Here is a 27,976-nt window from a genome sequence, read left to right as displayed (position 1 = left end):
CCTGGTGGTCCTAGGCGACCCCCATGAAAGGGTTGCTTGATATCCACCCCTTGTATAGCAACCCACAGGTTGAGAACCGCTGCAATAGGTGACCTCAACAGAAAGCAGCAAATAATATGTAGTAGTTGTAGCACCTGGATCATAAGCTGCTGGGCTGGCAAACAGGTTTCTACCTACTTCGTGGAAGCAGACGGGAACAGCAAAAACAGGGCAGGGATCTTTGAGGATACTTTGCTGACCATATATTCCCATGGGTGAGGCTAGCCCTGAAAGACTTTGGATAGGTGAGTGGCCCATCATGTTTACCAAAGAATGCAGCTTCCTTTGCAAGAGGTGAGGTTAGGCCCCACTTTATACACACATCAAAGCAATGAGAACTGGAGACTAACGACCTCAAGTATCTAAGTTTAAAGTGTGGTGTTCCTTCTTCAGGCTTCCACCACCACCACCACCACCACCACCACCACCACCACCACCACCACCACCACCACCACCACCACCACCACCCCCAGCCCTAAAGCACCCTACCTGGACTTAGTTAGAATATTTAACTTGCCTTAATGAATGCCTAGACTAAACTTGGTTGTGTGCTTAAGTCCTTTATAGTGTGATGGTTTGCCAGCCTAATCCGAGCTGAGCTGTAATCTCTGTCCAAGTTCCTAACTCTACCTCAATCCATACTCCTTCACAGGCACCAGGATCATCTACGACAGAAAGTTCCTGCTGGAGTGCAAAAACTCACCCATTGCCCAGACACCTCCCTGCTGCCTCCCTCAGATCCCCGGGGTCACAATTCCCCCAACAGTACCACCCTTCAAGCTGGAGTTGCTGAAGGAACAGAAGCAGACAGAGGAAGAGATAACCGGTAAGAAAATGGTTCAACTATTAACTGCCTTTGTGAAGCAGAGTTGGGATTCAATTCTAAGAGGGCTTACCAACCCTTAGATGGGTTAACTGTGTTCTCGTTTTCTCTCCCCAGATGACGAACAATTTGAAATGGACATGTAATCTAGTGCAAAGTGACCTGTGTGGAGTTATGGAAGGAGCTCTCATGCCACTATTGTCATCACCCCTTCTAGGGTATCCAGGGCCAGCTGGCCTCATCTAATCTGGAAGAGTGAATTGTTGGTTCTGAGCTTCCTTTAGTTCTGAGGCAGCTAGACCAGGGATAGCAGTGGGCAACCTGCCAAGCCTTTAGCTTTCTCTGGTCTATACATATTCCTCCCTAACTCTGCTCTTCCCCTCAGGGCTGGCACTGGGGAACAGAGTATGTCACCTTCTGGCTGCTTAGTAAACTTTCAAAAAACTGTCTTGGCTTCATTGTCCTCCTCAGTGCTAAATTCACAGCTGCACAACTAAGGAATAAGTCTGTTTCCAGCTCCCACTGGCCCACTTTCTGCAAAATCAGGGCATGAGGGAAGGCTACTGGAATTGCCAGGCACAAGCAACAGCCTGAGCCTTGCCAAGGTCTAGCAGTTCTTGTCTTTCCAGGCAGCAGCCTTCCTGGAATTAGATTGTTCTAGCAGCCCCTCCCTATCCATTTGTAAGCTGGAACCCTGGAAGAGATGCTGTTTCACCTAATAGTGATCCCCAATTTTTTGCCCTGCCTTTTCTGCTTATTACTTCTAAGTACCAATTCCTAGTTCAGTGCTTGAAACCTTATATCCTCTTCTCAGCATAACCACCAATATGTTTCTGTTTCACAGCTGTTTCTTCCTTTCTTTTTTTTAAAGTGTTAGAAATGACTTTGGGGATGGTGCTGGAGAGATGGCTCAGTAGTTAAGAGCACGGACATCTCTTCCGGGGGTCCTGAGTTTCAAGTCTGGACAACAGAACCACATCTTACAACCATCTACAGTAGGATTTGATGCCCTCTTCAGGTGTGTAGGCATATATGCAGATAGAACACTCATGAACATAAATCTTCTTTTTCGGAGCTGGGGACCAAACCCAGGGCCTTGCGCTTGCTAGGCAAGCGCTCTACCACTGAGCTATAAATCCCCAACCCCTATAAATCTTTCTTTAAAAGAATTTAGGGCCTACACTGAAACCCAAATTAGGCATCACCTTGTTCAGTAAATCAGATTATCCTGACCCCAAATATCAGTACTCTAGTTGTTGTAATAGGAGAGCAATGTAGTTTTGGCTGGCCTCAAGTCACTATGTAGTTGTAGTACAGGGTAACCTTGAACTCCTCTCCCAGTCTCCATGTCTCAACTGTTCAGACCACAGGTGTATGCAACACCCAACAAGAATGCAGAAATCTGGTCTTTTTCTCCTTCAGTTTAAACAGCAGAAAACCCAATTACTGGTTCTACTCCCTATAGCAACACACCAGAAATAGAAGAAAAGGAATGGTTTCTTCTGAAAGGAAATTTCCAGTTGTTTGAGTCTATTCTCAGGCTGAAATGATATTATCCAAAGACGCCATGCCACATTATAAATACACTTTCCAGTCTAACTTTGAGAAGAGCAGGGAGCAATCTGGGTATCCCTATCAAGGCCCTTCTTGATGAATGGAACAAGCAGTAGTATCCATGGAGCAGGGGAGCTGACATCAGAAAGAACCAGTCTGGCTCAGAATGGCTCACCTTTCCTACCCACTTCCCACCATTGAGATGTTTATTGAAATGTACACATGAGTAACAAGTGATCTTGCAGTAGCCTAGGTAGGATCTTTGGTCAGGCCCATCAAGACCAGCAGTCTCCCTGGTGGTAAAAGGGAGCCAAGTGAGAAGAGGCCGTCCACACTAAGGCATAGAAGTCATGTGAGGTGAGTCTGGGGAGCCACCGGCATTATGAAGATGGTTGGAAGCCTGGTATTGTCTGGTTCTCAGGTACCACTGTAGATTTCTCTTCTTTGTTCTCCTCTGAAGATAGACTCCTCTTTTCTGCAATTAATCTTTTAACTCCCACCATCCACTGACTGACCTCAGTCACATGGTCAACCATGAGTGATCGATGAATGTCATCTGCTGTATCCCATTGGTGGTGTAAAAGTTCTGAAGAGAAACAGGGCTTGAGCAAGCAAATAGTAAAAGTTGTGTCTTCCATTCCTCCCCTCCCAATCATTTAGAACCTTTCCACTGATTCAACCATCAATGGGGTGATAAAGGACCCCCAGTCATACCTTGTACTAGCAGTGCCATCCTCTTCTTTACAGGTACTGACAACTTCCCTCCATCCCACTGTTCGTGAAGCAGCGCCAAGCGTCGGCTGATATCATCACATACCTGCTTCTGAAACAAAAGCCCATCCAGCTCAGCGCTACTGGCATGTGCTCACTTCTGGCTCAGAGGGGTTTGAGTCTTAATCATTAGAGTTCATATTTCTTTACCTAAGGCTTAGAGGCCCTCCACTACAAATACGATAAAGCCATTGTCCTCCCAAGACAAAAGATACACATGACAAGAATTTTAAATTTTCAGTGCCTCCTCAGCTCCTCAGAGTCTTACCGTTACTGTTCAAATAACATTTGAAAATTTGAAGAAGAGTACCATGCTGCTTCCTTTTTCTTCAAGCCTTTGCCTCTAGAGAGCTGAAGAAACCTTCATACAAAGCTTGTTTGTTTCTCCCAGACTAGGTACAAAATTGACAGTATATTCTGAATGGCTTTGTTAAAAAAGTAAGCTTATAACTCACTAATAGGAGTTAAAGATAACTCATCTCCACAAGGTCTCTATTACTGGCTGGTCCTTCAAAAGTTCTGAGAAACCCTCTGACATCAGTATCCATTTTCCTGGAAAGACTAAGAGTCCTTAAGAGGCCATTGAAAGATCTGTCTTTTTTTTTTTTTTTTTTTTTTTATTAACTTGAGTATTTCTTATATACACTTGAGTGTTATTCCCTTTCCAAAAGATCTGTCTTTAAGAACCATATTTGATTGGATAGGAGTCCTTTCCGCCCTGAAGTGCCAGGGGCCTACCTTCGGTGACCACGGCAATCCTCCAATGCCTGTTCCAGAGGTCTTAGCACGTCTTCTATTAGAGTCTCAGACTCAATGACTGGGGAACTTGGGGGGTCCACACCAGAAGCAGGACAGCTCCCCATGGGTGGAGGCCTGGAAGCCTTACTTGAAGGAGGTGGATGATCCACTGGAGGTGGTCCAGAAGTTTCTGGGGCTGAAATGTTTACATCAACACCAAGGCTTAGTCCCTTACAATGCTCATTTTATTCCCATCTTCTCATTTCACTTTGTTCACAGCATTGACTCTAATACAAATTATCATGCTATGAATGTACAAATAGACTGCAGTATTTGCTATCAAAAACCCCTTCATATTCTTTTTAAGATTTACTATTAAGTACACTGTAGCTGTTTTCAGACACACCAGAAGAGAGCATCAGATCTCATTACAGATGGTTGTGAGCCACCATGTAGTTCCTGGGATTTGAACTCAGGACCTCAAGAAGAGGAGTCAGTGCTCTTAACTACTGAGCCATCTCTCCTGCCCCACATTCTATTTTTTTCTTAGCTGCTCTACATGGCCTTGGTTGTCCTGGAATTTGAGTTATTGTTTTTTAGACCAGGCTCAACTGAAACTGCCTCAAACTGAAGAGATCCAACTGCTTTTGAAGATTAATTACAGAAATGTTAAATCTATTGGTTTCTTATCTCTAACTTAAACTATCTTCACTATTGATTTAAGACTTAATTCTAACCAGTCTTCTCTGTGCAATCATTAGGTGCTAGAGACCCCTAAGGTTCTGTCTTGGTTCGTCTTTAAGCCCCTATCCACAACCTCTCCTTTAGGGATGATCTTCAAACCTATTATACCAAATCAAATGTGGCATCCCACTACCTTCCATCCCTCCATTTAAAAAGTCTTTTGGAGCACTCTGAACTAGGCCAAGTTCTCACCTTAGAGACTGCACTTACCTGTCTCTTGTGCTGGAAATGGTTTTGCATCTTTTAGTGCCTAACTTGTCTCATTTCCGTGATTACTTAAATAGCTCCCCAGATACCTTGGTTACCCTGGAAACTTGCTACCCCAGTTTCCTCTGCAAAGTCCCTAACAATATTTCACGTGTCATTTTATCTCTAGCTAGTGTGGACTGTGGAATCAAAAACTTATTAGTTTGCTATTTTTTAGTTTGCACTCAAACAGTTCTGGCCTCTTGACAGGTGATCAGTAAATACCTACTATTAAACAAGTAAATAACACAAAATCTAAGATGCTTATAAGACAAAGACTATGGGATCCTGGGAAGAGATCTAGGATAGAAACAATTGAAAACGGTCTTAACATACCATTTACTAATCAGAGCTGCAAAAAGATCAGGCTCAAAAAGCGCCTGCGCTGAGCCTTGGATTCCCTACCCTTCTTATGGAGTCCTTGAGGAAAATAGGCCAATAGGACAGGTTTATCCCAGATACCATCTTTTCCATTTTGCACAGGATTCTGCCCACGCCCCTCACCCACCTCTAGGGGATCCATCCTGTGGGGCCGCAACCCTCTTAGTAAGGGGAGTGCGTTTGGTTCCACCAGTCTGAGTCTGCAGCCCGTAGGAGAATTGTGGCGGGTCGTTCCAGCCGCGTTCCTTGTTGCCTGCGAAGGCGAAGAAGTGTGTGAAACGAGACCAGGAACCCAAGAGACCAATGGAGCATACACTGGGGTTTAGGGGACGGGAGAGGGCGAGTACCACCAGCCCGCCAGCCGCGCTCACCGGGCTTCACGTACAGCTCCGCCATCTCCACTTCCGCACCGCCAGCAGGGCAGCACGTCATTTCCGGGGTGGTAGCTCACTCAAGCTGCCTGGCAGTATAGGAGGAGCTGCCTAGACAGCCCAGCACCAGTTCTTTAAAGGACAACTGGCTAAGGATCCGGGGCCCTTAATCACAAAATACCAAATAGGTAGTTTTTTTTCTAATGTCCCCAATTTTGCTCTCAGAGGCAAATTCAAGCAAACACCGTAAGTTCCTGCCATAGTTAACCACGTCCACCTCTGGAAGGTCACATATCAGTAGCCTGCCCTGCACAATCTTTGCATTCATTTTCTTTAGGCTTGCTAACAAGAGCTCATCTTCAGTACTCAGATATGTCAACTCTTCAGAAGTCTTCTGAAATGCCTTGGACAAGTGTCATCTGAGCTCCCACAACCCTCTGATAATTTCTGGTTAGACTACATGGTCTCTTCCGTCTTCTCTGATTTGGTTGTTTCTCCTCTAAAAGTCTCAGAAGGAACCCTTACAAGTAGGCCTACTTTAATATCTGATATAGAAAAGCTCTTAGAAACTCTTTGCTGAATGGAGTCAGATTTCCATGAACCATGTCCTAATTATGGCTACAAGCATATTATGACCAACACCAAGCATAATACCCACCTCACACAAGCTGATGGCCCCCAATCTTAGCCCAGGTCAATATACTCATAACTAGTGAGATTACTGAGGGATTTTTATTTTCACTGATTCTGCTATAAAGTTGATGAGGTAGAGCCAATTGTCCAGGGCTGGACAGGGGCAAGGAACAAAAGGACCAAAGGAAAGTGGTGCCACAGGCCTAAGTTAGAGTGCAGGGCCTCTCAGTCATCCATATAAACAACGAACTTGGTCATAAATACAGAGTAGGCAAGGATCAGGGATGGCAGGAAGATGAGAGGCTACAGAACCCTAGGGACTGGAAGAGTATAGAGCCTCTTTCCCCAGCCCTCTAAGATCAATTTAGGACATATGGAGAAGAGAAGGTTTTAGCCTGAAGGCATCAAGAAATGAGAAGACACCCCGCTTTCGAGGAGCTGCTCCAGCACCCCCAACCCCTCCTTTGAGTAGAGGGGGAGGAAGGGGGCCGCCTGGGGAGTCCATGGAGCTGGTCCGCTTGAGCCGCAGGCGAGCGCGAGCCTGAGCACCCCAGGCCTTACCCCGAGCTGCTGAGGCCACTAGACACTTCTGGTACTGAACCTAGGAAGAATGGGAATATGAATATCCAGCTTTCTGCCCTTGCATACCTAAAAGCTTCCATGGGGCAGGTAACTGGCCAAGAATTCTGTTTGGTATGATCAAGGTCCACAGTCATGCCTCAAGTACCTAAAGCATTCCCAGGTACCTCTCAGGAACAAAAACATAAAACTTGACATTTAGTGAGTACTTAAGGAAAGCTAGTCACTGTGTTAAGTGCTTTGTATGATAATTTAACCTAGTTATTTATGAAGTGTTGCAAATGAAGATAACCATGTTTCCGAGCTAATAAATGATTTGTTTAAGGCAGTGGCTCTCAACCTGTGGATCACAAACCCCTGCAGGGGTCACATATAAAATATTTACATTACAATTCATAACAGTAGCAAAATTAAAGTTATAAAGTAGGAATGAAATAAATTTATGTCCGGGGCAGGGGTTCACCATAACATGAGGAAGTATATTAAAGGATCAGAGCATTAGGTTGAGAAACACTAAGGTCTCACAAATAGAAAATGTTAGAACTGGGGTTGGGGATTTAGCTCAGTGGTAGAGCGCTTGCCTAGGAAGCGCAAGGCCCTGGGTTCGATCCCCAGCTCCGAAAAAAAGAACCAAAAAAAAAAAAAAAAAGAAAATGTTAGAACTGACATTCACATGTAAGTCTGTCCAGTTGCAAAACTTGCACTCTTTTTGTTGTTGTTGTGTTGTTGCTATTTTTGAAACAGGGTTTCTCTGTGTAGCCTGGCTGTCCTAGAGCTCAATCTATAGGCAAACTGGCCTCAAAATTACAGAGATCCACTTGCCTCGTGAATGCTGGAATTCATTCACAGCCACTACTGCTTGGCCAAAACATGCGCTCTTAATTATACCTACCTCTTAATTATACTATGAGCCTCTTCTCCCCATCTCTCACTGTTCTGTACCAGTCTCTGGCAAAACAGATTCTCTGGTGTAGAAAAAGTCTATAAACTCAATCCATTCCCGAAATAACTATCCCAATCAACCTCTTATTTAAATTATTCAGAGCAGATTCTACTTAGCCTTTCTACTTCCTCTTGTTTATCTGCAATTTAGCTTAAGTAGATAAAATCCACAAATCTCACTTTCCTGTCCTGCTTAAAACCCTTCAAGGGTCTTTAGTGCCCCAGGCTAATCTTAAGGTTCTCATGACCTGGCTTCTGCCATTCTTTTTGTTCTCCTCTATCTTCTTGCAGGGCATGCATACCATGTTCTTTCAGGTACTCTAATCCACACCTCTCACTTCCAATCCTGAGGTTCTCTGGTATACCTGCCTTATGTCTCTTCACCTGGCACACTTCTTTGGATGCCTTTTTCTCCCCTACCAGTAGCCTGTCTGCTTCTTGAGGAACCATCTCCATCATCACGTAGTATGTATCTTATTTCTGATGTGTTTATGTTCTATTAGAGTATTCTGTGATGGCAAAGGCTGTGTGGGCCGTCTGTACAGATGAATGCGCAGGATTAATTATAGTGGATCCTGTGGATAGTCATTTGTTTGCATTAATAAGTGAACTGAATTAAGTAAACTGAATAGTGTAGTTTAAGCATCCTATATTTTTTAAAAGATTTATGTATTTAATATATGAGTGCTCTATCTCCATGCACATCTGCATGCCAGAAGTAGTCATGAGATCTTATTACAGATGGTTGTGAGCCACCATGTAACGGTTGCTTGGAATTGGACTCAGGACCTCTGGAAGAGCAAACAGTGCTCTTAACCACTGAGCCATCTCTCCAGCCCACATCCTACATTTTAATGACCACATACATCAAGAAGTATGTTGAATCAGTTAAAATGGGGCCAACTCCATATAGCACTTCATCCAAATGCTGAAATGTGTTGTATAAGTGTGCCCATGAGTGTGTGCGTGTATGCATGTGTGTGTATGCATGTGTGTATGTATGCGTGTGCGTGCATGCGCGCGTGTGTGTGTGTGTGTGTGTGTACCTTATATTAGCATTCCCCATAGTTTAAGATTAGCAGAAATAGCAATTATTATGTGGAATGCCCTAGACTTCATATATTAGAAACCAACACAAGACTTCGCAAAAACAGTATTAAAAAGCCAGATGTATCTGTGAACCAGATTTGGTTCTGTGATCACTGGGTTATGATTTAAAGAGAGCTGCCCTACTCCACAGTACAGAGTGGCAGAAAAACCCTTTTCCCATTCCCATTCCATCCCCAACTCACCATGCAGGCAGCTTGCACAGCTTCAGAGAGTCCCCCAGCATGAGGTTGGCACCAGAAAGCTGCACACTGGAAGCTCTGACAACCAAGATCAGCGATGAGGCCAAAGGTATGCGGATCACGGCCAACACCAATAAAGGTTACAAGGCGAACAGGGCACTGCCACAGTGGCTCTTCCTCTGCACCAGCCTCTGCCTGCCCACATAAAGCATAATCACTACAAACTAAGCAATGGCCAGACCCAATACTTCCAGAACCAAGTAAAGACACACACACCCCCACCTCGACATGCCTGCTTACCCTCCAAGGCCCCAAACTTCACCCTTTAGTAGTACCTGAATAGGATGTGCAGTCATCAGAGAGTCAGACACACTGAGCATAGCGGGGACCCAGGTTTTCCGGTCCCCACGGCCAGTGAGGGTACCAATGGCCTCATTCAGCACATCCATACCTAAGGAGACATGCCTACTGTGTTGTCTGGCTTAGATAGAAAGGGCTCCTGGGAGATTCTAGGACTCTTTCATTAACTTAGGATTCAAAGCGATGGGAAGAGAATAGATGGAGCTGAGTTTGAAATTCTGAGTTGGAAGAAGGGATATATTTCCGGCTATCTAAGGCCATGCAAGAACTCTTAAGACTAGGTACTGCATAGACCTTACTTCCCTTTCCCAACACACCCACACCCATCCAGCCCCCTTAGTCCTCACCCATGGCTTTGGTGACTGGTAGGATCCCCATGTACAGTGCCTCATACTTCTGAGCAGCCTGGCTCACTGCATCCAGCAACTCCACTGAAATACACACATTACACACTAAGCCCTTTCCCACCCTTCCTGTGTGTAGTTTGAAGACAGGGTTTCACTATGTAATCTGGAACTGGTCTGGAACTTTCTATGATGAGCAGAGTGACCTTATGTGTGACAGTCTCTATCTCTGCCTTCTAGTGCTGGGATTACAGACAGGCCTTACCATTCCCCGCCTCTCCACACTAATGAATATGCTAGGACTCAGGCTGGAGCTGTTGCTACTAAAGGAAAAACCTATAGATCCACCTCCAATTCACTGTTTGGGTCCTTGGGTCTGGACTCTCCTGGGAGGAACCCAGCCCCCTTACCACCTCAATCTTTCACAAAAGCATCCTGATGGTGCACGGCGGCAAGCCCTTCCCCATACCTTGCCTTGGGAAGTCTTCAGGGGAAATAGGATCTGGGGAACAACAAGCAGCTTCTCCACTGAGTCCTACCCTCTCTGACAAGATCTAAAATACAATGCAAGCAGCATGAGGTACACGGGAGAGAAATCAGGGTAAGGCCAAGCTCCCCCTATCCCAACTTCACATTCCCTGCCCACCACTGGCCCTCACCTGTGCACAGAGCTCCTGTAGAGCACTTGCTATGGCTTTTGCGGGCACATCACAGCGAAACACATGACATTTGAGCATACAGCTGTCTTTGTCACCCGCAACAAAGGCAAAGTCCCTGGCAGGGGCGGAGAGAAAGCTTGTTAGGGGCAGAGGCTTCTAAGTGCCTGTGAGAGGCTTCACCAGTTAGGTTTAAGATACGGCACCGTTGGAATGGGAGAGGCAGGGATAGGGCTTAGAGAACCCAGTTATCACATACCTGTCACTGTTCCAGAAGCATGTGGGAGCACAGGAGAAAATCAGCCCAGTCTCTCAGACTCTCCCCTATCTGTCCCTGCTGAGCTGGGGTTGGGCCCACCCACCCCAACCAGGGATGAACCAGGCAGGGAAGGCCGTGCTGGGTCCACATCAGAGGATCTGTGTCCAAGGGTTCAGCATCAGTGGGGATCACAGCCTGCAAGGGGGAAGGGGGAAACAACTCTCACAGAGTTGGGGGAATGCAGAAGTCCTCACCGGCCCTTGGAGCTGCCCACACCCCATACACGGATGTGAACCAGAGGCTGACAATGGATCAGACTGTGGTCCAGGGGATTCAGCAAGCTCATGGCATCTTTTTTCAGGACCATCAGCATGTTCTGGCCCTGCCAAGGACAGACAGTTGACAGATAAAGTTGGTTAACATGGGAAACAAGCAATTCAGAAAAAACCTACCTCTGCTGAGGCATAGGCTGACCCCCTGGGGAAATCAGACAGCTCACCTCACCCCAGGCACCATCATGAGGCTGGCTCCGGTTTCGGGTCTGGGCTAGCTGCTGGATACAGTTATTGACAGCAATACTGCTCTTCCCTGGTGCCAGGTCCTCCTCAGGGACCTCTACCCAGCCCAGAGAGCGGACTGCAAAGCACTGATAAGACAGAGAAAAAGAAGTGACGAGATGTCGAGTGGAGTGGTGGATGACACGGGATCCATACATATAAACTCTGGCAGTCCTACTCTTTACTATCCTACCCCTAATCTTTCTCTTGACATCTCCCAATGTCTTAAACTGGCCATCATGTCGAATCACTACCTTAGCTCCTGGCTCCAGGCTCCGGACATAGGAATCTTCATTATACCATGTTAGAGAGTTACTGGAACAGAGAGTAGAGACAGTAAAAGGATTAAGGTTCCTACAGTAGAAGCAACAGTAAAACCTAACCTACCTGACCAGCACAGGATTTGGGACAAGACCCAAAATACAGCCCCAGAAATGCAAACCCAGAAGAAATAGGACTCAGAATATAGTAAATCAACAAAGAATAGTTTAAAATTTGAAGAAATTTAGGACACAAGACACAAACATAAACTAAAAGACATAAATATGAATATGAATTTAAAATATGGACAAAAGCTTCCAAACCAGAACAAGATAGCCTAGAACATAGAATAGAAACCCCAAAAGAAATGAAGTCAATGGGGTTGGGGATTTGGCTCAGTGGTAGAGCTTGCCTAGGGAAGCGCAAGGTCCTGGGTTGGGTCCCCAGCCCGGAAAAAAAAAAAAAAAAAAAAAAAAAAAAATGAAGTCAATGGATGGGATCTATTAGAACATGATTCAAAATACTCAAAGTCAAGAACATGAGACAAAGCCAAGTACAAAGAGAGTCCCAAACAGACAAAAGTTCCCAGAAGTAGGGGTTGGGGGATTTAGCTCAGTGTAGTGCGCTTGCCTAGCAAGCACAAGGCCCTGGGTTCAGTCCTCAGCTCTGAGAAAAACAAAACAAAAGTTCCCAGAAGCACTGTTTAAAAGCAAATTGTGGAAGCAGGCATGGTATTATTTCTATGAGTTCCAGGGCAGCCCGGTAGACATAGTGAGTTCCAGGCCAGTTAGGGCTACGTACTCAGTGAGACATGAGACCCTGTCTCAAAAAAAAAAAGGGGGGGGGGAGGGGTTGGGGATTTAGCTCAGTGGTTGAGCGCTGCCTGGAAGCGCAAGGCCCTGGGTTCGGGTCGCCAGCTCCGAAAAAAAAAAAAAAAAAAAAAAAAGCAATTTGTGGATCCAGCTGCATTCTGTTGAGTGCCACAATAACCTCAAGGCCTGGGTGTTACCTTCGGTTCAATGAGCTGTCCAGGCTGGAGAAAGACCTCCCCTTGGGGGGTCGTAGTTCCCAAATCCCCTCTTTTCCCTGTGGAGTAGAGATCAGTCAGTGTAACAGCAGGTAAGTCCACCCATAGCTCAGGCTCCATCCTCTTGTTCTACCCACCGTTCCTGGGTCCTCTGCTAGTTCCCAGGTTGGGCGCTGCCACTGAGTGCTACCGCTGGGTACATGCCAATAATAAGTTCCTGCAGCATCACGGATCTTTCTCCAGCCAGGGGGTAGGCCTGTTTCCCCCTCCAGATTTTGGTCCCCCCACAAGTCATCTACAGGAAAAAGGGATTAAAGCAGGGCACACGTTATTTGTGAGCTCCCAACACTACCGTCATAACCCTCGCTCCATCCCATAGGAGACAGCCCTGAACTTAAGTATCAACTCCCATCCTAAAGATAGCACATGCAAAGGTCAAGGTTCAATTATCCCCTGGTTCTCACCCCCGAGATGCCATCACCACCACCCCGTGTTTGAACCTCGGGCAGCCTTCCTTCATCCCTCATCTCCCCTTGGCTTTTGGTCCTCCCAACCGGACCCTCGGTGCACACCATCGCAGTTGACCAGAATGATGGCCAGCATATAATCCTTGCCCAGCATAGTCTCGACTGGCCTGCGTTCTCCGCCCAAGGCGACCTCCGGAGCTGCAGGGCACACAAGCCCAGCCTCTCTGAGCCGGAGACCGCCGGGCCAACTGGCACCGCGCAAACAAACACTGGGCGGGATAGGGACGGCCTTGGGGGAGGGCAGAGGCGGGCCTGAGCTGCCTGTGCGTCTGGTTTCCCGAGTCCTCGCGTGTTTCGGTGCGTGTGTCCTACGAAGCGTACTGACACGATGAACTCCGCACCGGTCGGTAACTATGAGTTCCTCCGACGGCGGAAGACCGGCAAGGAGAACGTGCACACTGTGCACCAGGGCGCGAATGAGATCATCCCGTGGAGCATGAGATCATCACGCCCCGACCTTTACCCCTGCGCACAAACATACAGCAAAAGACCAGACGGGAGGAGCACTGTGGCCTTTTCTGTGAGGACAGCCTTCACCAAAAACGCCCCGCCTTCCCCTCCTCAACTCCCCCCACCCCCGAAATGCCCCGGAAGTGCCTCTAAAAATGGAAGTAGCCTTTGCCATGAGGAGGAGGGGCTGCGCATGCGCAACAAGTTCGAAAGGGGAAGATGGCGGATGACAAGGTGAGTTGAAAGCGAGGGCTGCTTCAGTCGGCGTAGTATTCACGTTCCTTAACCATTTTAGTTTTGAACAGAGACGTCAGGGGTGACTTTTTTTTATGAGTTCCTGTCAACTGACTCAACAGCAGGGGGCATTAGGGAAGTGTTAGCCTTCTGGGGACGGACACGGTTTCTATCTATGAGCACACATTCTAATATATTCACTCAGTAACAATCCTCACTCGGGCCCATTCTCTAGCCCCTGAAGTCTGCCGTACAGAAACAGCGTTTCCAGTCCTCCTTTACCACCACCCTCATTCAAACACGCTGCTCACTCGTTGAATTTCATACTCACATGCTCACATAAAAGACTTGAGTCTTTTAGTCATACTCTTGCTGACAGTTATTCTCACATATCCATGTATCATGTTCAGTGTGGAATGGCCTAAGCATATATTAGGTTAACCTTGAATTGTACAGGGAACTGCTTCAACCCGTTATCCACACTTGGTCTGGAAGCCCCGTGTCACCTACAGATTTACTAATAGCCTGCCGGTTTTTCAAGTATTGGAACACAGCAGTTAAAGAAGACAAATGACCATTTTCAGCAAGCTTGTGCATCAGTCAGAGTACTTCCTACATAATGCTAACTGGAAGTTCCTCTGCTTGTTATATGATTCTGTAACTGTCATGGGTTCCTGGTGCACATCCCACCTGTCACCTCCCTGTCCTCCATGTGCATGCTTTTCATTGTCTGTCTTCCTTTATCACTGCCATCCCAGGAAGGTGTTGCAGGAAGAGATTTATTTGGTTCTTCCCATCATCCCTCCCACAGCTCACCTAGTTCCTAGCCTCTGATAAAATTGAGCAGGGCATGGGACTGGGTCAAGTCTGCTGGAGCCAGCCTCTCCCTTGTCCTAGGATTCTCTGCCCAAGCTTAAGGACTTGACATTTCTCAAGAACCAGCTGGAGCGCCTACAGCAGCGTGTGGAAAATGAAGTCAACACTGGCGTAGGCCAGGTAAGGGTCCCATTGCTCTTAGAAATGTTGAAAAGGAGACAGAGTTTTGTTTTTTTGTTTTTCTTTTTACAGTGGACAATGAGGACCCAAGACAAGTCTCCCTGATAAAATAGCACTTGAACTGCCTATTGTGTACACAGGTTGAGGGCCAACCTGGTCTACCTAGAAAGCTGTAGGCCAGCCTATGCATAAGACCAATACTACACACAAGAGACCTTGTAAAAAATCCAGAAAGCAGAGGGAGGGGAATAGCGCTGCTTGAGCTCAGATCTTACGTGGGTTTTAAATAGATGAAAGGTATATGTGCAGACATTCCAGGTACTACACAGATAGAGCCTTGGTGGTAAGCCGCATTATAAACATGAAACAGGGGTAAGGTCATCAGAGACCATGCTAGATAATGAAGAAACAAAGAAACTAAGGGGCAGGTTCCTTGGAAGCCTTTTTTTTTTTTTTTTTTTTTTTTTTTCATTCTGGCTGAATGGGGTTCTGGTTAGAGTCCTCTGAACCTAGGATCCTGGTATTGCGTGATTGGGACCCCTCCATTCTTTTTCTAGCTCCAGAACTTTGAGATAATCTTTGAAGAAAACACAGCTATCAGCAGGGAGGCACAAGTGGCTGTATGCTCTAAGCTCAGCTTAGCTCCCAGGCAGAGAAAAGGAGAGCACGCCTGATTTCCTTCTGTGTCTTATCCTGCAGGATGGCTCGCTCTTGTCCTCCCCGTTCTTCAAGGGATTCCTGGCAGGATACATGGTGGCCAAACTGAGGGCATCTGCAATATTGGGCTTTGCAGTGGGCACTTGCACTGGCATCTACGCGGCTCAGGCATACGCTGTACCCAACGTGGAGAAGACACTGAAGAACTACTTTAGGTCACTACGAAAGGGGCCTGACTAGCCCCTGTGGAGAAGGCAGGATGAGCATGTTGGGCCTGCAGGTAGAGACCTTCCTGTCACAGCCACTCTGCCTGGCTCGTTCTGCTGTTCATGTGCTAACCCCACCCCTCCTGCCTCTTTCCTCCCTGCCTTTCTTCCTGCAGAGAGTGGACAATGCATTGTCAGCCTGCACCCTACACTCCTTCCCTCCCTAGTTCCATGGGACTGACCCCAAAACTATGGGTCATGAACCCCCTCTTCAAGACCTAACTGGAATGTGCAGCTGTCTCTGATCCTCAGTATTCTCTCTGGTGATGTACCACAGTTCTATACTCAATTTCCTACAACTGTGTCCCAGTCCCTCTGTCCCTTGCTAGCTACCCAGGACACCCAGGATCTGGTGTGGGCCATGAGTGTAGAAGATGGGGGTATGCCAGGCCTAGCCCGGCCAAAACAGGCTCGCTGGACCCTGATGCTGTTCCTGTCCACTGCCATGTATGGTGCCCATGCGCCATTCTTAGCACTGTGCCATGTGGATGGCCGAGTGCCCTTCCGGCCCTCCTCAGCTGTGTTACTCACTGAACTGACCAAGCTCCTGTTGTGCGCCTTCTCCCTCCTGGTAGGCTGGCAAACATGGCCCCAGGGCACGCCACCCTGGCGTCAGGCCGCACCTTTCGCACTATCAGCTCTGCTCTATGGCGCCAACAACAACCTGGTGATTTATCTGCAGCGCTACATGGACCCCAGCACCTATCAGGTGCTGAGCAATCTCAAGATTGGAAGCACAGCTCTGTTGTATTGCCTCTGCCTTGGACATCGCCTCTCTGCGCGCCAGGGGTTGGCGCTGCTGCTGCTGATGGCTGCGGGAGCCTGCTATGCCTCAGGTGGCTTTCAGGAACCTGGGAACACCCTTCCGGGGCCCCCGTCAGCAGCTGGAGCCCGTCCCATGCCCTTGCATATCACTCCACTGGGACTTCTGCTCCTCATCCTATACTGCCTCATCTCTGGCTTGTCCTCCGTGTACACAGAGTTGATCATGAAGCGACAGCGGTTGCCCTTGGCTCTTCAGAACCTCTTCCTCTACACTTTTGGGGTAATCCTGAACCTTGGACTGTACGCTGGCAGTGGCCCGGGCCCAGGCTTCCTAGAGGGTTTCTCTGGATGGGCAGTGCTGGTGGTGCTGAACCAGGCAGTAAATGGACTGCTCATGTCAGCCGTCATGAAGCATGGCAGCAGCATCACACGCCTCTTCATCGTGTCCTGCTCGCTAGTGGTCAATGCTGTGCTGTCAGCAGTGCTGCTGCAGCTGCAGCTCACAGCCACCTTCTTCCTGGCCGCACTGCTCATTGGTCTGGCTGTGTGCTTGTACTATGGTAGCCCCTAAGTCCTTGACCACCTGCACTCACTTGTGGCTGCGTAGATTAGATGCAACCACCAGAGTCACTTCCCAGGCCCCTGCAATCCCCAGCAACCCTCTAACAAGTGCCTTGTAAGAAAAGCTAAGGTGTCCAGGTTAGCCTTTGCATGTTCAGTGCGAGAGTTAGCCCTAGGAGCAGAGTGGGCTTGGTTAAGGAAACACCTAACTGCACTCTCTGTGTTCCCTCATCTAAAGAACTGGGAGCCCAAACCCAGGCCTGGGCAGCCTGTCCTTGAAGCACCCTGCCTTGTCCTGCATGTACATGGCTGCTTCAAGTGAAGTTTGTCTTCTCACCTGCTGCGGTCACTCCTGAAGACTTTCTGTTTCCAAGCTTGGTGCTGGCTGCTCCAGCCCAGCATGACTTCTGCAGAAGAGATGCTTAGTTTGCCCCCTCTACAGTGCTGTTCCCCTTTCCCATCCATTATTCTGGAAAGGTCAGAGGGAGCTGGGGCTTGACTCATCTCAGGGAACATTGCCCCTGGGCCCTGGCTTAAGCCTACACTCCTGACCCCTGTGCTAACCCGAGAGCCCTGTTGAAGCCCACGTTACCTCTGAAGCACTTAGGAGGGACTGTCTTCCCACTCTTCAGAGGTGTCCTAAGTTCCAACAACTTGGGAGGGTTCTGCAGAGTAACCAGGGACCAGGTCCAGAAAACGTTTATAGCCAATCAGTGTCAAACTACTTCAGCAATAAGGTCTTAATAAAGTGTCCTGGCTGTAGGTGCTTCCTACAACCATTTACAGTTGTCCTGTCTTCTGTGCTTCATGGCTCTCCTCAAACATGATTTTACTGAGTTTTCTAGGTAATTTTGGAGTAACATCCAGAGTGGGAAAAAATGATTCTGCCAGCTGTCGCCCGCCAGTGGTGTTGTTCCTTTGGGGAGCTCTGTGGATCTCAGACTTTTTGACCAGTTATGGTGGGCCACACCTGTGACCCCAGGTTTGTGAGGTAGAGCAGGAAAACCTCAGCTTTCAGGTCAGGCTGGCTGTCTGAGAAAAACAAAGCATTGAGAGGGTGTGATGAAGCAAACTTGTAACTCTCCTTGGGAGATAGAGGCAGAAAGACCAAGAGTGCAAGTGGGGCTGGCTTAGTGGTTAAGATTACATGCTGCTCTTACAAAGGACTCAAGTTCAATTCCCAGGCGCCCATAATTCCATAGGGCTTGGCACCTCAGGCCTCCATGGCAGTCACATACCCACCCACCAACTATAAAGATAGTTTCTTTTAAAATGAAAGGCCAGCCTAGGCTACATTTTGAGTTATTCTCAAGGGATAAAAAATAAAGGGCTGAGATTGTAGTTGAGGAGCCAAGCATGTGCCTACATGTTCAAGGCCCTGTGTTTGAGCCCCAGCACTGAAAAAATTTTTTTTCTTTTAATCACCTTAAGCTCTGAGGAATTCAGAAATTCTTGGGACTAGAAAATAGCCCAGCAGAACGAATTAGGCTAGAAAACACTTAAGTCCACAAATGTGTTTGGGGGCAGAGTTTCGCATCATAGTCCAGGCTAGCCTGGAATGAATTCTATAGCCCAGGCTATCCTCAATTTAGAAGCAATCCTCCTGCCTCAGCCTCTGGAGTACAGAGTTTATGGGCATGAGATGGCATACCCAGCCACTGCTTTGACTCTTAATCCCTCTGGTTCTGACACCTGTAATCATCTGTCCTTTGAATTCCTGGTCAGAGGAAGGTCAGATCCTGCTCTTATGGCAGAACACTGGGTAGGCTTTTCAAAGCGAGCTGGTTGTCCTGATGCCAGCATACAGTCCCTGCACTCTGAAGTTAGTTGCAGGAAAGCCAGTAAGTAAAGGTCAACCTTAGTTATATAGCAAGTTCCAGTTAGCCTGGGCTATATGCGACCGTGTCTCAAAAGAGAAAAGGTTGCAGGGTTAGGGCTGTACTTTAAAGGTAGAGAAGATACTTGGCATCCAGAGGCCTTGGGTTCTATCCCCAGCACAGGAGGAAGAGAATGTTCCCTCTGCTACTTAGCTGACTGTCCTTAGGCAATTACTATAACGGGTTTTTTCTGAATGAGGGTCAACTACAGGAAGCAAGGGGGAAAAAGAACTACTAGGTATTGGGCACTTAGCAGAGATTGGTAGAAGGAGACATGGCTGGTGGTGGTAGATTTCTGTAATGAGAGCCATCTTGGTTGGTATGCCCCACCTCCCTCTCCCTTCTGAACCTTCATGAATGCGGACAAAGGAAAGTAGCCTCAGAGTGTTCTGGATCAGGTTTCCCCAGGCAGGATTCCAGCACAGCTGGCCCTGTCTGCACCCTGCTCAGGCTGCTGGTTCTGGGCCTGGAGTTCCTGGTTCTTCAAGGCCAGATCAATGGTATCTTGAAGGATGTCAGCCAGCAGACTGCGGTGGCGATGTTCTGTGGCCATAGCCTTCTCTTCCCACATCCCCTGCCATGCTTGGAATACCTGTGTGCAGATTCAGAGGCGCCTGTTGGTCCAGCAACCTTGGCACCAACTTAAGGCCTGCCCTTGGTCTCCACTGACCTGCAGCAAGTGGCACGTCCGAGCGCGGGCAGCCTGTACATACAGGTCGTATAGGACCACCAGATCTTGCTCTGCCATGTCCCGTTCCGCCTGCAGGGCCTCCACCTGAAGTTTCAGCACTGCCTGCTCCTTCCATTGACCGCCTCTCTCCACGCAAGCCTGCAAAGATAAGTTGTACCTTTCGGTGAGTGCCACCTCTGTGCAAGTCTTTATGCTAAATATTTCACGTATCGGATCTCACTTTATCCCTAACAGCCTTAAGACTAAAGTTTCCCTTTTGCAGATTTGCAAACAGTACATCAAGGAAGTAATCTAATTGACCAAATTCCCATGACTACCGCTGGACAGAGCTGAAATGACACATGCTTTCTGGAGTTCCCCGTCCTCACTAGAGTTAAATCCAGACCCAGAGACATAACATGCTGTCTCTGTAACCTTCTCTTTTGCTAGGCTCTAACCAGACAGAACAATCCATGGTCTCCATTTTACTGCCGTTCCCTCTGTTCTGCTTATGTTCGACCTTGCCTGAGAGCATGTCCCCACTCACCACATACAAAAGTTTGTTAGTTCTTTGAAATTTTAGTGTGTGTGTATGTGTGCATGCATGGGCGTGTGTTTGTTTGCAGGATGAGGATGGGAATGAGACAGTGTCTTCTTTATATGCTAGATTGACCTTGAACTCTACTGCCTATGCCTCCTGTGTGCTGAGAGGCCTGTACCACAGGCCACGTTTTATTTCTTAAACAACTGTTTACTGAGCACCCTCGAGGAACTAACTGCACTGAATTCCTGAGCTGATTCTAGTTTAACTCTGAGTCTCTCCTTAGACCCAGTATCCTCTGACTACCCCCTGCAGCCTGGGTAAAGTGGATCTCACTGTTCCTACCTGCCAGTGGCTGCCCATCATAGCAAACAGCACTGAGTATGGCCTCTTCTGTGTTCCACATGGCTGAGAGGGGTGTGGCACACACATGGACTGGCCGGTTATGATCCAGTCTAGTCCTTGCCACAGTGTCTCAAGTTCCGTTCTCGCTCCTTACCTCTTCTGCCACTGTGCCTTCGATCTGTTTACAGGCCACTTCCTCCCGATGTTCCAAATGTTTTAGCTCTTCTTGGATCCAAACCTGGTGTTCTTCTCGAAGTCTCTGCCTCCGGGCCTGGGCCAGAGAGAACTGCAGGGCCACATCTGGGGCCTGATGGGCCTAAATGGCATCATTTGAGGCTTAGTTAGAATGCAGGGCATGCATACATCTGGAACAAACAACAACCTTTCCAACAGAACTTCAATGCTATGACAGATCCCAGAATCTAACTGGCCTGGGAGAGTCCATAGACTGAGATGAGACCCAGGAGGCTGCCAGTGGAGAGAGGAGGTACTCCCTCTGCTGATGGGTACTGTAGTAGTATAAAGATCCCACCACCACTATGATCCTCCCTATGAGATCCAGGAAACCTTGACCGCAGATACTCTATTTCTCCCTGATGTCAGCACAAAGCTTGAGGATCCCTTATTCCCTCAACTTTTCCAGTTGTTTTTTTTTTTGGGGGGGGGCGTGGAGTAGGGGTGGGTATGTGAAGTGTTGTTACCCGTTCCTCAGAGTGCCTGAGGGGATGCTTTTGGTGGAGCCCAGACCCTAGAAATCCTCTTCCAGCCTCTAGAGGAAAGTGTCATTAGTCATTTAAAAGCATGTACACATACACACACACACACACACACACACACACACACACACACACACACACACCACAGAATGAATAACAATGCAAATAAAGCCCAGGGCAGTAAAACACTTGCCAAGGGGGAAAAAGGAGCTATCAAGCTTAATTCCCTAACCCAGGTCAGTAAAAGTAGGTTGTGAATATGCAATTACAGGGAAAAGAGGATGGGGATGGTGGAACATATCTACAACCCCAGCACTCAGGAGGTACAAGTAGTAAGGAAAGAAAAGAAAAGAAAAGAAAGAAAAAGAAAAGAAAAGAAGAAAGAAAAGAAAAAAGGGGGCTAGGTTCAATCACCCTGTAGCAAATCCTAGAAGACAATGCCCCGTTTTGGACAAGAAAGGCTTTGTCTAAAGTACTGATTCTCAACCTGGGGGTTGTGCCCCCTTACAAGTCAAAGGAAACTTTCTCGTAGGGGTTGACTAAGACCATGGAAAAAACCCAATGTTTCCATTATGATTCATAGCAGCAACAACATCACAGCTAGGACATAGCAACGAAAATAATTTTATGGTGGGGGTGGTGGTTGTATTAAAGGCCGCAGCATGGGGAAGGTTGAGAAGCACAGGACCCAAAGGGATTAAAGCACCCATCCCAGGGCCTGCAGTGATGTGTGTGACTCTGGGCTGCTCGCACTTCTTCAGTTTGCTCACCTGACAAATGAGTGGAGTGTCTCCCCTGCTTACAGGAGCTCAGTGGCTTGCCTTCAACCTTCAAGAGACAGACCAAATGTCTCCTTAGATTTATAAAGCCTGTGTGCCCTGGCTGCCTCAGCTCCAGTCTGTTCCTGACTCTGTCTGTCTCCGTTCTCCAGACAATTAAGTTGCTTGCAGCTCCCCAGAGACATCAAGCATCTGATGGTTTCAGTTTCCGCCTAGAATGTTCTTCACTGTCTTCATAAACTCCATCAGAACTCACTTCCTAGGAGATCTTACTCTCATCTTGGCAAGGCGCATTGATGTCTCAGAGTCAGATATTACCAAACTTTTCAGAGCATTAAGCACAACAATGTAATTTTCTCTTCTCAGACTAAATTCTACCAGGGCAGGGAACTCCCGAGGCTAACAGGGCTCTGTATCCAACATGTAATGCATGGTCAATAAATATTTGGGGATCAATAAATAAGTGGGATGTTTTGTAAACAAAGAAGAAGGAGGTGGACATGTATGGAGGTTCCAAGAGTTTGGATGAGAAAATGTACCTGTGGTACAGGGAGTCTTACAGACTTAGCCCCTTTGGGTGCATGGCTTCTTGGGTCCCAGGCTTTTACCACCTAGGAAGGAAGGACTCAAGTGGGTATGGGCCACCCCTGATAAAGGTGTCCCCACATCTCACCTTGCTTACCTGTAGTTCCCAGAGTGCCCTTCCTAGTCGGTTCAACCCACCATCTGTCAAGGTGTCTCCAAGAAGGCCTGAGCGCAGCATCTTCAGGGTGGCCCTGCGAGCCCTCATCTCCTCTACTGCGTTCCACAGGGTGGGCTTCACGTCATTCACCTGCACCCTCTTTCTTGAGGCCCCCAACAGAGCATTCTGGAGCAAACTTGGGGAGCTACCTAGAAAGAAACACACACTAGACAACTCTTTCCTGAACCGCTGAGCACACTGGCTGTAGTACTCTAGATTTCTATCGTGGACTGTTTATCAAAATCAGCCTAACCCTTGCCAGGTCTAGTAGCCTTGTCACCTTAGCTACTCTGGTGGACAAGGCACAATAGCAAGTTCAAGGTTTAGTTTTGGAACTTAGTGAACCCATCTCAAAATAAAAAGTAAAAGAGGCTAGGGATGTAGTTCAGGAGTAGATTTGCCTGCTATGGGTAGTAGGTTCAATCTAAAATCATCGTCATACTATCATCACTGTTATCACCACCATCATCATCATCACCACCATCATCTTCTTGTCCTCTAATTACTCCTATTTGACTTTCACTGTGCTTGATGGCCCTGTGCTCAGGCTGCTCTCGGATTTATCTTTTTATCCACATCAACTCTAAACTGTCTGCCTCTTAAAGCCTGCACCATTAGTCAGAACATAAAACTCACCTGCGGATAAGCACAAGTTTATCCTCCCTGCAGACATAGATCAGTTGTATATTCTGATTAAAATCTTGAGGGTCTGAGATGCTCTAACTTACTTTCTTCCATCAAGCTAAGGATAGGAGGAAGTCTGGGAACTGTTAGCCAAATGAATGTTGTTTGTGGAGACAGAGGGTCAGCTGTCTACCTCCAGCTTTAACTACTGTTCCCCTACACACACACTTTCATTTGTTGTGAATCAACTCCAAGGCCTTACCGTGAAGCTATTTGATGATGGTGGTGTTTTCCAGCGTCTTATACACAGGACTATCTGGCTGTGTAACTCATTCTGGCCTGAGTCTGCAGTACTCCTACCCCAGTCTCCCAAGTGTTGGCATTACAGGTGTGTGTCACCGTGCTCAGCTTCGTTGCTGTCTAATCTATGTCCCCCACTGTATCCTCCTCCCAAATCTCTGGCATTACAGCTTCAGAGGCCTCGTCCACCATGGGTATGTGAAAACAGGTTAGTGTTTTCTGTGGTCCTCTCTTCATCTACGAATTAGGCCGGCCTCTCTCTCATTTGTGAATCAGATCTATGTTCCGGGATGTGGCCGCCTACTCCTGCAATCCCAGCACTCAGGATGCTGAGGCAGGCAGATTTCCAGGAGTTCAAGGCCAGCCTGGGCTACAGCAAGACCCTGTTGAAGAGAACAGGTGTCAAAATGCTTGATAAAAATCCTGAATGTTGGGCTGGAGAGATGGTTCAGTAGTTAAGAGCACCGACTGCTCTTCCAGAGATCCTGAGTTCAATTCCCAGCAACCACATGGTGGCTCACAACCATCTGTAATGAGATCTGACGCCCTCTTCTGGTGTGTCTGACGACAGCTACAGTGTTCTCATATCAATAAGATAAGTAAATATTTTTTTTTCTCTCTTTTTCGGGGCTGGGGACCGAACCCAGGACCTTGCGCTTCCTAGGCAAGCGCTCTACGACTGAGCCAAATCCCCAACCCCAATATTTTTTTTAAAAAAATCCTGAATGTGGTGGCAAACAACTATAACCCCCATACTCAGGAAGCTGACAGAAAGGTGATAAGTTCTAGCTAGCCTGGACTACATATATACTTCAAAAACAACCTAAGCTACATTAGGAAACTGTCCCAAAAGACAGGAGAGGAAGAAGTTGGTAGTTATTGAAAATCTCTGAGGTTAAAGTTTTGAGGCTGGTTTCCCTATTAGCTTTGCCCTTGAGTCTTCTGGCCGTGTCGTGCTGATGATGATGGTTTCCTGAGTACTGCCCCACTCAGAACCTAAGACTCTCTGACTGGGCTACAATTGGGCGGGGACTGGTTGATTAAGAGCATGAAGCAAGCTGAAGCTTTCCAAAGGACCCCACCTCCACTCTCGGCTACCTCGGGGGTCCAGACGAAGAAGTACTCCACTGTAGCTGTTTGCCTCCAGGAGCCAGGAGATGATCCAAGGCAGAGAGCCCTCCGCCAGGTGACCAGTAGGGTCACCACCCAGTACTTGCAGCAGGGGGCAGTCTCTGCCAGGGGGAGGGAAGAAAGGCAAGGAATGCCCCGTGGTAGATGGGGAGGAGTAACTCTGGCCAGAAGTACCCAACAAGATACATTTTTACAACTTTCTTTGTTCCACAGGAGGTTAACAGGAATTGCTGCATCCATGTCAAGAGGCTCATAACTACCTAGATCTCCAATTCTAGCCAACCCAACATACTCTTCTAGTCTCCGTAGGCACTGGACATATGTGGTGCACATATAGACAAACAGTCATGTACGTACGAATAAAAATAAATGAATATTTTTAAAAGACTCTTACATGATAAAAGAAAGAAGCCTAGAATACCCTGATACTCAGGTTATGTTTGCCCCTTCATTTCTACTTTGTTTTCAGACACTTACGAATTCCGCAATATTCCCATGATGCTTGCGCATCTTGCAAATTGGCCTGAAATGATAATTAGCTGTGTCTACTTGAGGTCTTCATTATTTTTGAACATTGAGGGGACGGGGTATAAAGATGGGCTGTCTACTTGGGGGTTTTCCAATCTCAGCTTTGGATATTCATATCCATGCTTTGGCCTCCACCTCACTTCCCAACGTAACAAGACCCCTGAGGCTTACGGGTCTCCAGGAAGCTGCATGATCCTCAAGGAACCTCGCCACAGTTGCTGGGTCTCAGGTCCAGGGAAGGACATGGTAAGGGTGAGCAGAGAGCATGTCCTGCAGAGGACATGACCAGCTCAGGAATGAAACCTAGACTTGTGCGGGGCTGAGGGCAGGGGGATGACAGGTGTCTGGTCCTCACCTGCCTTCGCTCCCAGCAGCCTTTAGGTACAGCTCAGAGGCATCTCGGGCATCAGACACTTCCACTTCGCTGGCGTCCTTCACCACCCTGAAGTAAGGGGAAGCTGAATACTGCCTTTCAGCCCAGAATGCCTCCTTGAATGTCTCACCTTCCTGACCTTGTTTTTACCTCCTGTGCTCTTCCCAGGAAGGGAAACAGGTTAGTCCAGCCCATTTCAAAGATGGGAAAAACCGTTCACGGAGGTGTTCAGAACCACCCAGTGGGTTACTAGACTGATTCAGACCATAAAGGTAGGCATGCGAGTTGAAATATATTTGATATGAGGACAATAAGATATATTGGTGTGGGATGAAGGTAAGAAGGTGGAAAGAGAGGTCTGGGAGCCATCTAGACCCAAGTAAGCATGACCGCAAGCTCAGGGTTTCATTTTCCTGGGATGGCAGAGTAGAAACCTCCAATAGCTTAACTCAAAGATGTCACTGTGCTTTAAGGCAAGCACCCCTGTCCCATTGGGCCTCAACACTTACAAGCCCAGAGGGGCCACATCCAGTACTGGCAGGTCCTCCAGACATGGGGAAAGCAGGTCCCGAGCCTGTCCACTGCGGCTAATCTGGGATCACACAAAGACAACTGTCACAAGCAAAGCCTTTTCCCTCCTGTAGGTCCCGCGGACTAAGTAAGATCAAGAATTTTGGCCATTAGAATGAATGGAAATCTGTCACTGGCAGGGATGGGGAGTAGGGGCATCTCAAGGACATGTCAGAGACCTGGGATAGGAGAGGCACCCAAGAATCAATGGGGGTGATTTCAGCTGTGCATCTCAGCATCGGGGATGTGGAACCTGAAGAGACCACCTCCTGTAGCCAGGCAGGAATCCCAGTAAAGTGATAGGGACACCAACCCACCCTAAAAACTCTCTATCCAAAATTTATCCTGTCTATAAGAAATGCAGGGATGGGGGATGGAGCGGAGTTTGAGGGAAAAGCCATGCAATAACTGGTCCAACTTGAGACCCATCATGGGCAAGCACCAATCCCTGACCCTATTCATGAGACTCTGCTATATAGTCTAGCATGGCTATCCTCTAAGAGGCTCCACCCAGCAGCCGACTCAGATGGATGCAGAGACCCACAGTCAAACAGTGGTTGGAGCTTGGGGACTCTTACAGAAGAATTGTGGGAAGGATTGAGGGTCTGGAAGGAGATAGGAACTCCATAGGAAGACCAAAAGAGTTACCTAACCTTGGGGCTCTTGGAGACTGAACCACTAACCAAAGAGCACACACCCTCTAACCCCATATATATATCCCATCCCTCTTCTCACTCTCCGCAAGCATCACAGGAGGGGGAGGGGTTCTGTGTGTCACTTGGCTCTGCCTTCCCACCCCCGCCCTGCTCCTGACCTCACCTGCACCAGACTGAGCTTACAAAGCACAGGGTCAGAGCTGCAGAGAGGCAAAGCTTCCTCAAACAGCATCTGCAGGACCTAGTAGGGAGAGGAGCTCAGTGGGGATGAGGAAACATCCTTCTGACCCTTAGCACTTCCTGAGGATGAAATCTGTAACCTGTGTGCGTGCTGGTTACATGGTAGACAGAACAGAAAGGGTTTGGGTCCCCAACCGTAGACCTCATGCCCTGAAGGCAGACAAGCAAGCAGGCATCTTCTGTCGGCCTTGCTGTTGCTGGGTAATGGGTGTGGTAAGGTTCTGAGGTAGCCATTTTGACTTGGGGGTATTTTTAATGAAACCTTGGTAGTAAAGCTTTCAAGTGTAGTGTCTGTTGTGTTACAAGAAGTGTAGACGTTAGATAGATCTGAGATCTGATCTGTGATGCCACCCCTCCCAGATTCATTCATCCATGAGCCATGGCTTTCTATCTTGTCTTCTTGGCTCCAAGTATCCTTGGTAAAACGTCCTTCAAGGACCAGTGTGCCATGCATGGCATCTAAGCTGTCCCTAGTCTGGCTGGGGTGAGCAGGCAAAGATTTCCTAAATAATACTTGAACATCAGGATACCTGTGTGCTGGTCGCTCCTTACCTGAGGCACAAACCTGGGCGCCTCTGTGTCCTGGCCCTGGAGCAGGAGAGCTATATTGTACCCTTGTCCCACAGAGGCCAGCATGGGTTGCACTTGTGTCAATAGCTCCTGTTCTGCTTCCTGTAGGAACACACAGGCACACCCCTCTGAATCAGGTGACAGCATGCCCTGAGCAAAACGACTGGACCACTCAGAATCCCAGGATGCAGAAGCCTGAGGGCTTCCACTCTCCTCCCATCCCTTTCTTAGAACCCCTACCTGAGCAGCGCCGGGGCCCAGCACTCTGTCAAAGGTGAAGCCTT

At 47.8% G+C, this 27,976-nt stretch overlaps 5 protein-coding genes across 7 annotated transcripts in view; 2 read left to right on the top strand and 3 right to left on the bottom strand.

Moving 5' to 3' along the window:
* LOC116884342 (ankyrin repeat and KH domain-containing protein 1-like) overlaps positions 1-1,309 on the top strand; it is a 102,434-nt gene extending 101,125 nt beyond the window's left edge. Inside the window, 2 exon segments of the mRNA XM_032885474.1 lie at positions 692-865; positions 980-1,309. Of these exon segments, the coding sequence (XP_032741365.1) occupies positions 692-865; positions 980-983 (178 nt within the window). The 3' untranslated portion in view covers positions 984-1,309.
* A 1,049-nt stretch (positions 1,310-2,358) lies between these two features.
* Sra1 (steroid receptor RNA activator 1) lies at positions 2,359-6,469 on the bottom strand. The gene is given in 5 exon segments (XM_032885480.1): positions 2,359-3,002; positions 3,131-3,239; positions 3,922-4,121; positions 5,424-5,549; positions 5,668-6,469. Coding segments are annotated over 5 exon segments (702 nt in total). The 5' UTR covers positions 5,729-6,469; the 3' UTR covers positions 2,359-2,796.
* On the bottom strand, positions 6,381-13,523 carry Apbb3 (amyloid beta precursor protein binding family B member 3). Its single transcript, XM_032885475.1, has 13 exons — positions 13,147-13,523; positions 12,712-12,869; positions 12,557-12,633; positions 11,541-11,601; positions 11,229-11,375; positions 10,984-11,111; positions 10,730-10,735; positions 10,474-10,588; positions 10,284-10,368; positions 9,818-9,901; positions 9,446-9,561; positions 9,114-9,305; positions 6,381-6,901 (listed from the first exon to the last, which is right to left on the bottom strand). The coding sequence occupies exons 1-13, from the start codon at positions 13,193-13,195 to the stop codon at positions 6,665-6,667; spliced, it is 1,455 nt and encodes a 484-aa protein (XP_032741366.1). The 5' UTR covers positions 13,196-13,523; the 3' UTR covers positions 6,381-6,664.
* A 90-nt stretch (positions 13,524-13,613) lies between these two features.
* Slc35a4 (solute carrier family 35 member A4) lies at positions 13,614-17,818 on the top strand. Of its 3 annotated transcripts, XM_032885479.1 has the most exons (4): positions 13,755-13,785; positions 14,683-14,781; positions 15,481-15,718; positions 15,821-17,818. In XM_032885479.1, the coding sequence occupies exon 4, from the start codon at positions 16,066-16,068 to the stop codon at positions 17,038-17,040; it is 975 nt and encodes a 324-aa protein (XP_032741370.1). In that variant the 5' UTR covers positions 13,755-13,785; positions 14,683-14,781; positions 15,481-15,718; positions 15,821-16,065; the 3' UTR covers positions 17,041-17,818. The 3 variants fall into 3 exon arrangements, with proteins under 3 accessions (XP_032741368.1, XP_032741370.1, XP_032741369.1); XM_032885477.1 differs by having other exon boundaries at positions 13,614-13,785; positions 14,597-14,781; positions 15,481-17,818; XM_032885478.1 differs by having other exon boundaries at positions 13,767-13,785; positions 15,481-17,818.
* A 1,401-nt stretch (positions 17,819-19,219) lies between these two features.
* On the bottom strand, positions 19,220-27,758 carry LOC116884967. Its single transcript, XM_032886175.1, has 12 exons — positions 27,675-27,758; positions 27,046-27,123; positions 26,166-26,248; positions 25,639-25,725; positions 24,723-24,856; positions 22,641-22,849; positions 22,498-22,569; positions 21,950-22,007; positions 21,165-21,232; positions 20,618-20,779; positions 19,578-19,736; positions 19,220-19,499 (listed from the first exon to the last, which is right to left on the bottom strand). The coding sequence occupies exons 1-12, from the start codon at positions 27,756-27,758 to the stop codon at positions 19,302-19,304; spliced, it is 1,392 nt and encodes a 463-aa protein (XP_032742066.1). The 3' UTR covers positions 19,220-19,301.
* Positions 27,759-27,976: the final 218 nt, after the last annotated feature.

Source organism: Rattus rattus, chromosome 15 (genome assembly GCF_011064425.1).
Source record: "Rattus rattus isolate New Zealand chromosome 15, Rrattus_CSIRO_v1, whole genome shotgun sequence".
NCBI classification, from domain to species: Eukaryota; Metazoa; Chordata; class Mammalia; order Rodentia; family Muridae; genus Rattus; species Rattus rattus.
This window is presented reverse-complemented; position numbering and strand designations above follow the sequence as displayed.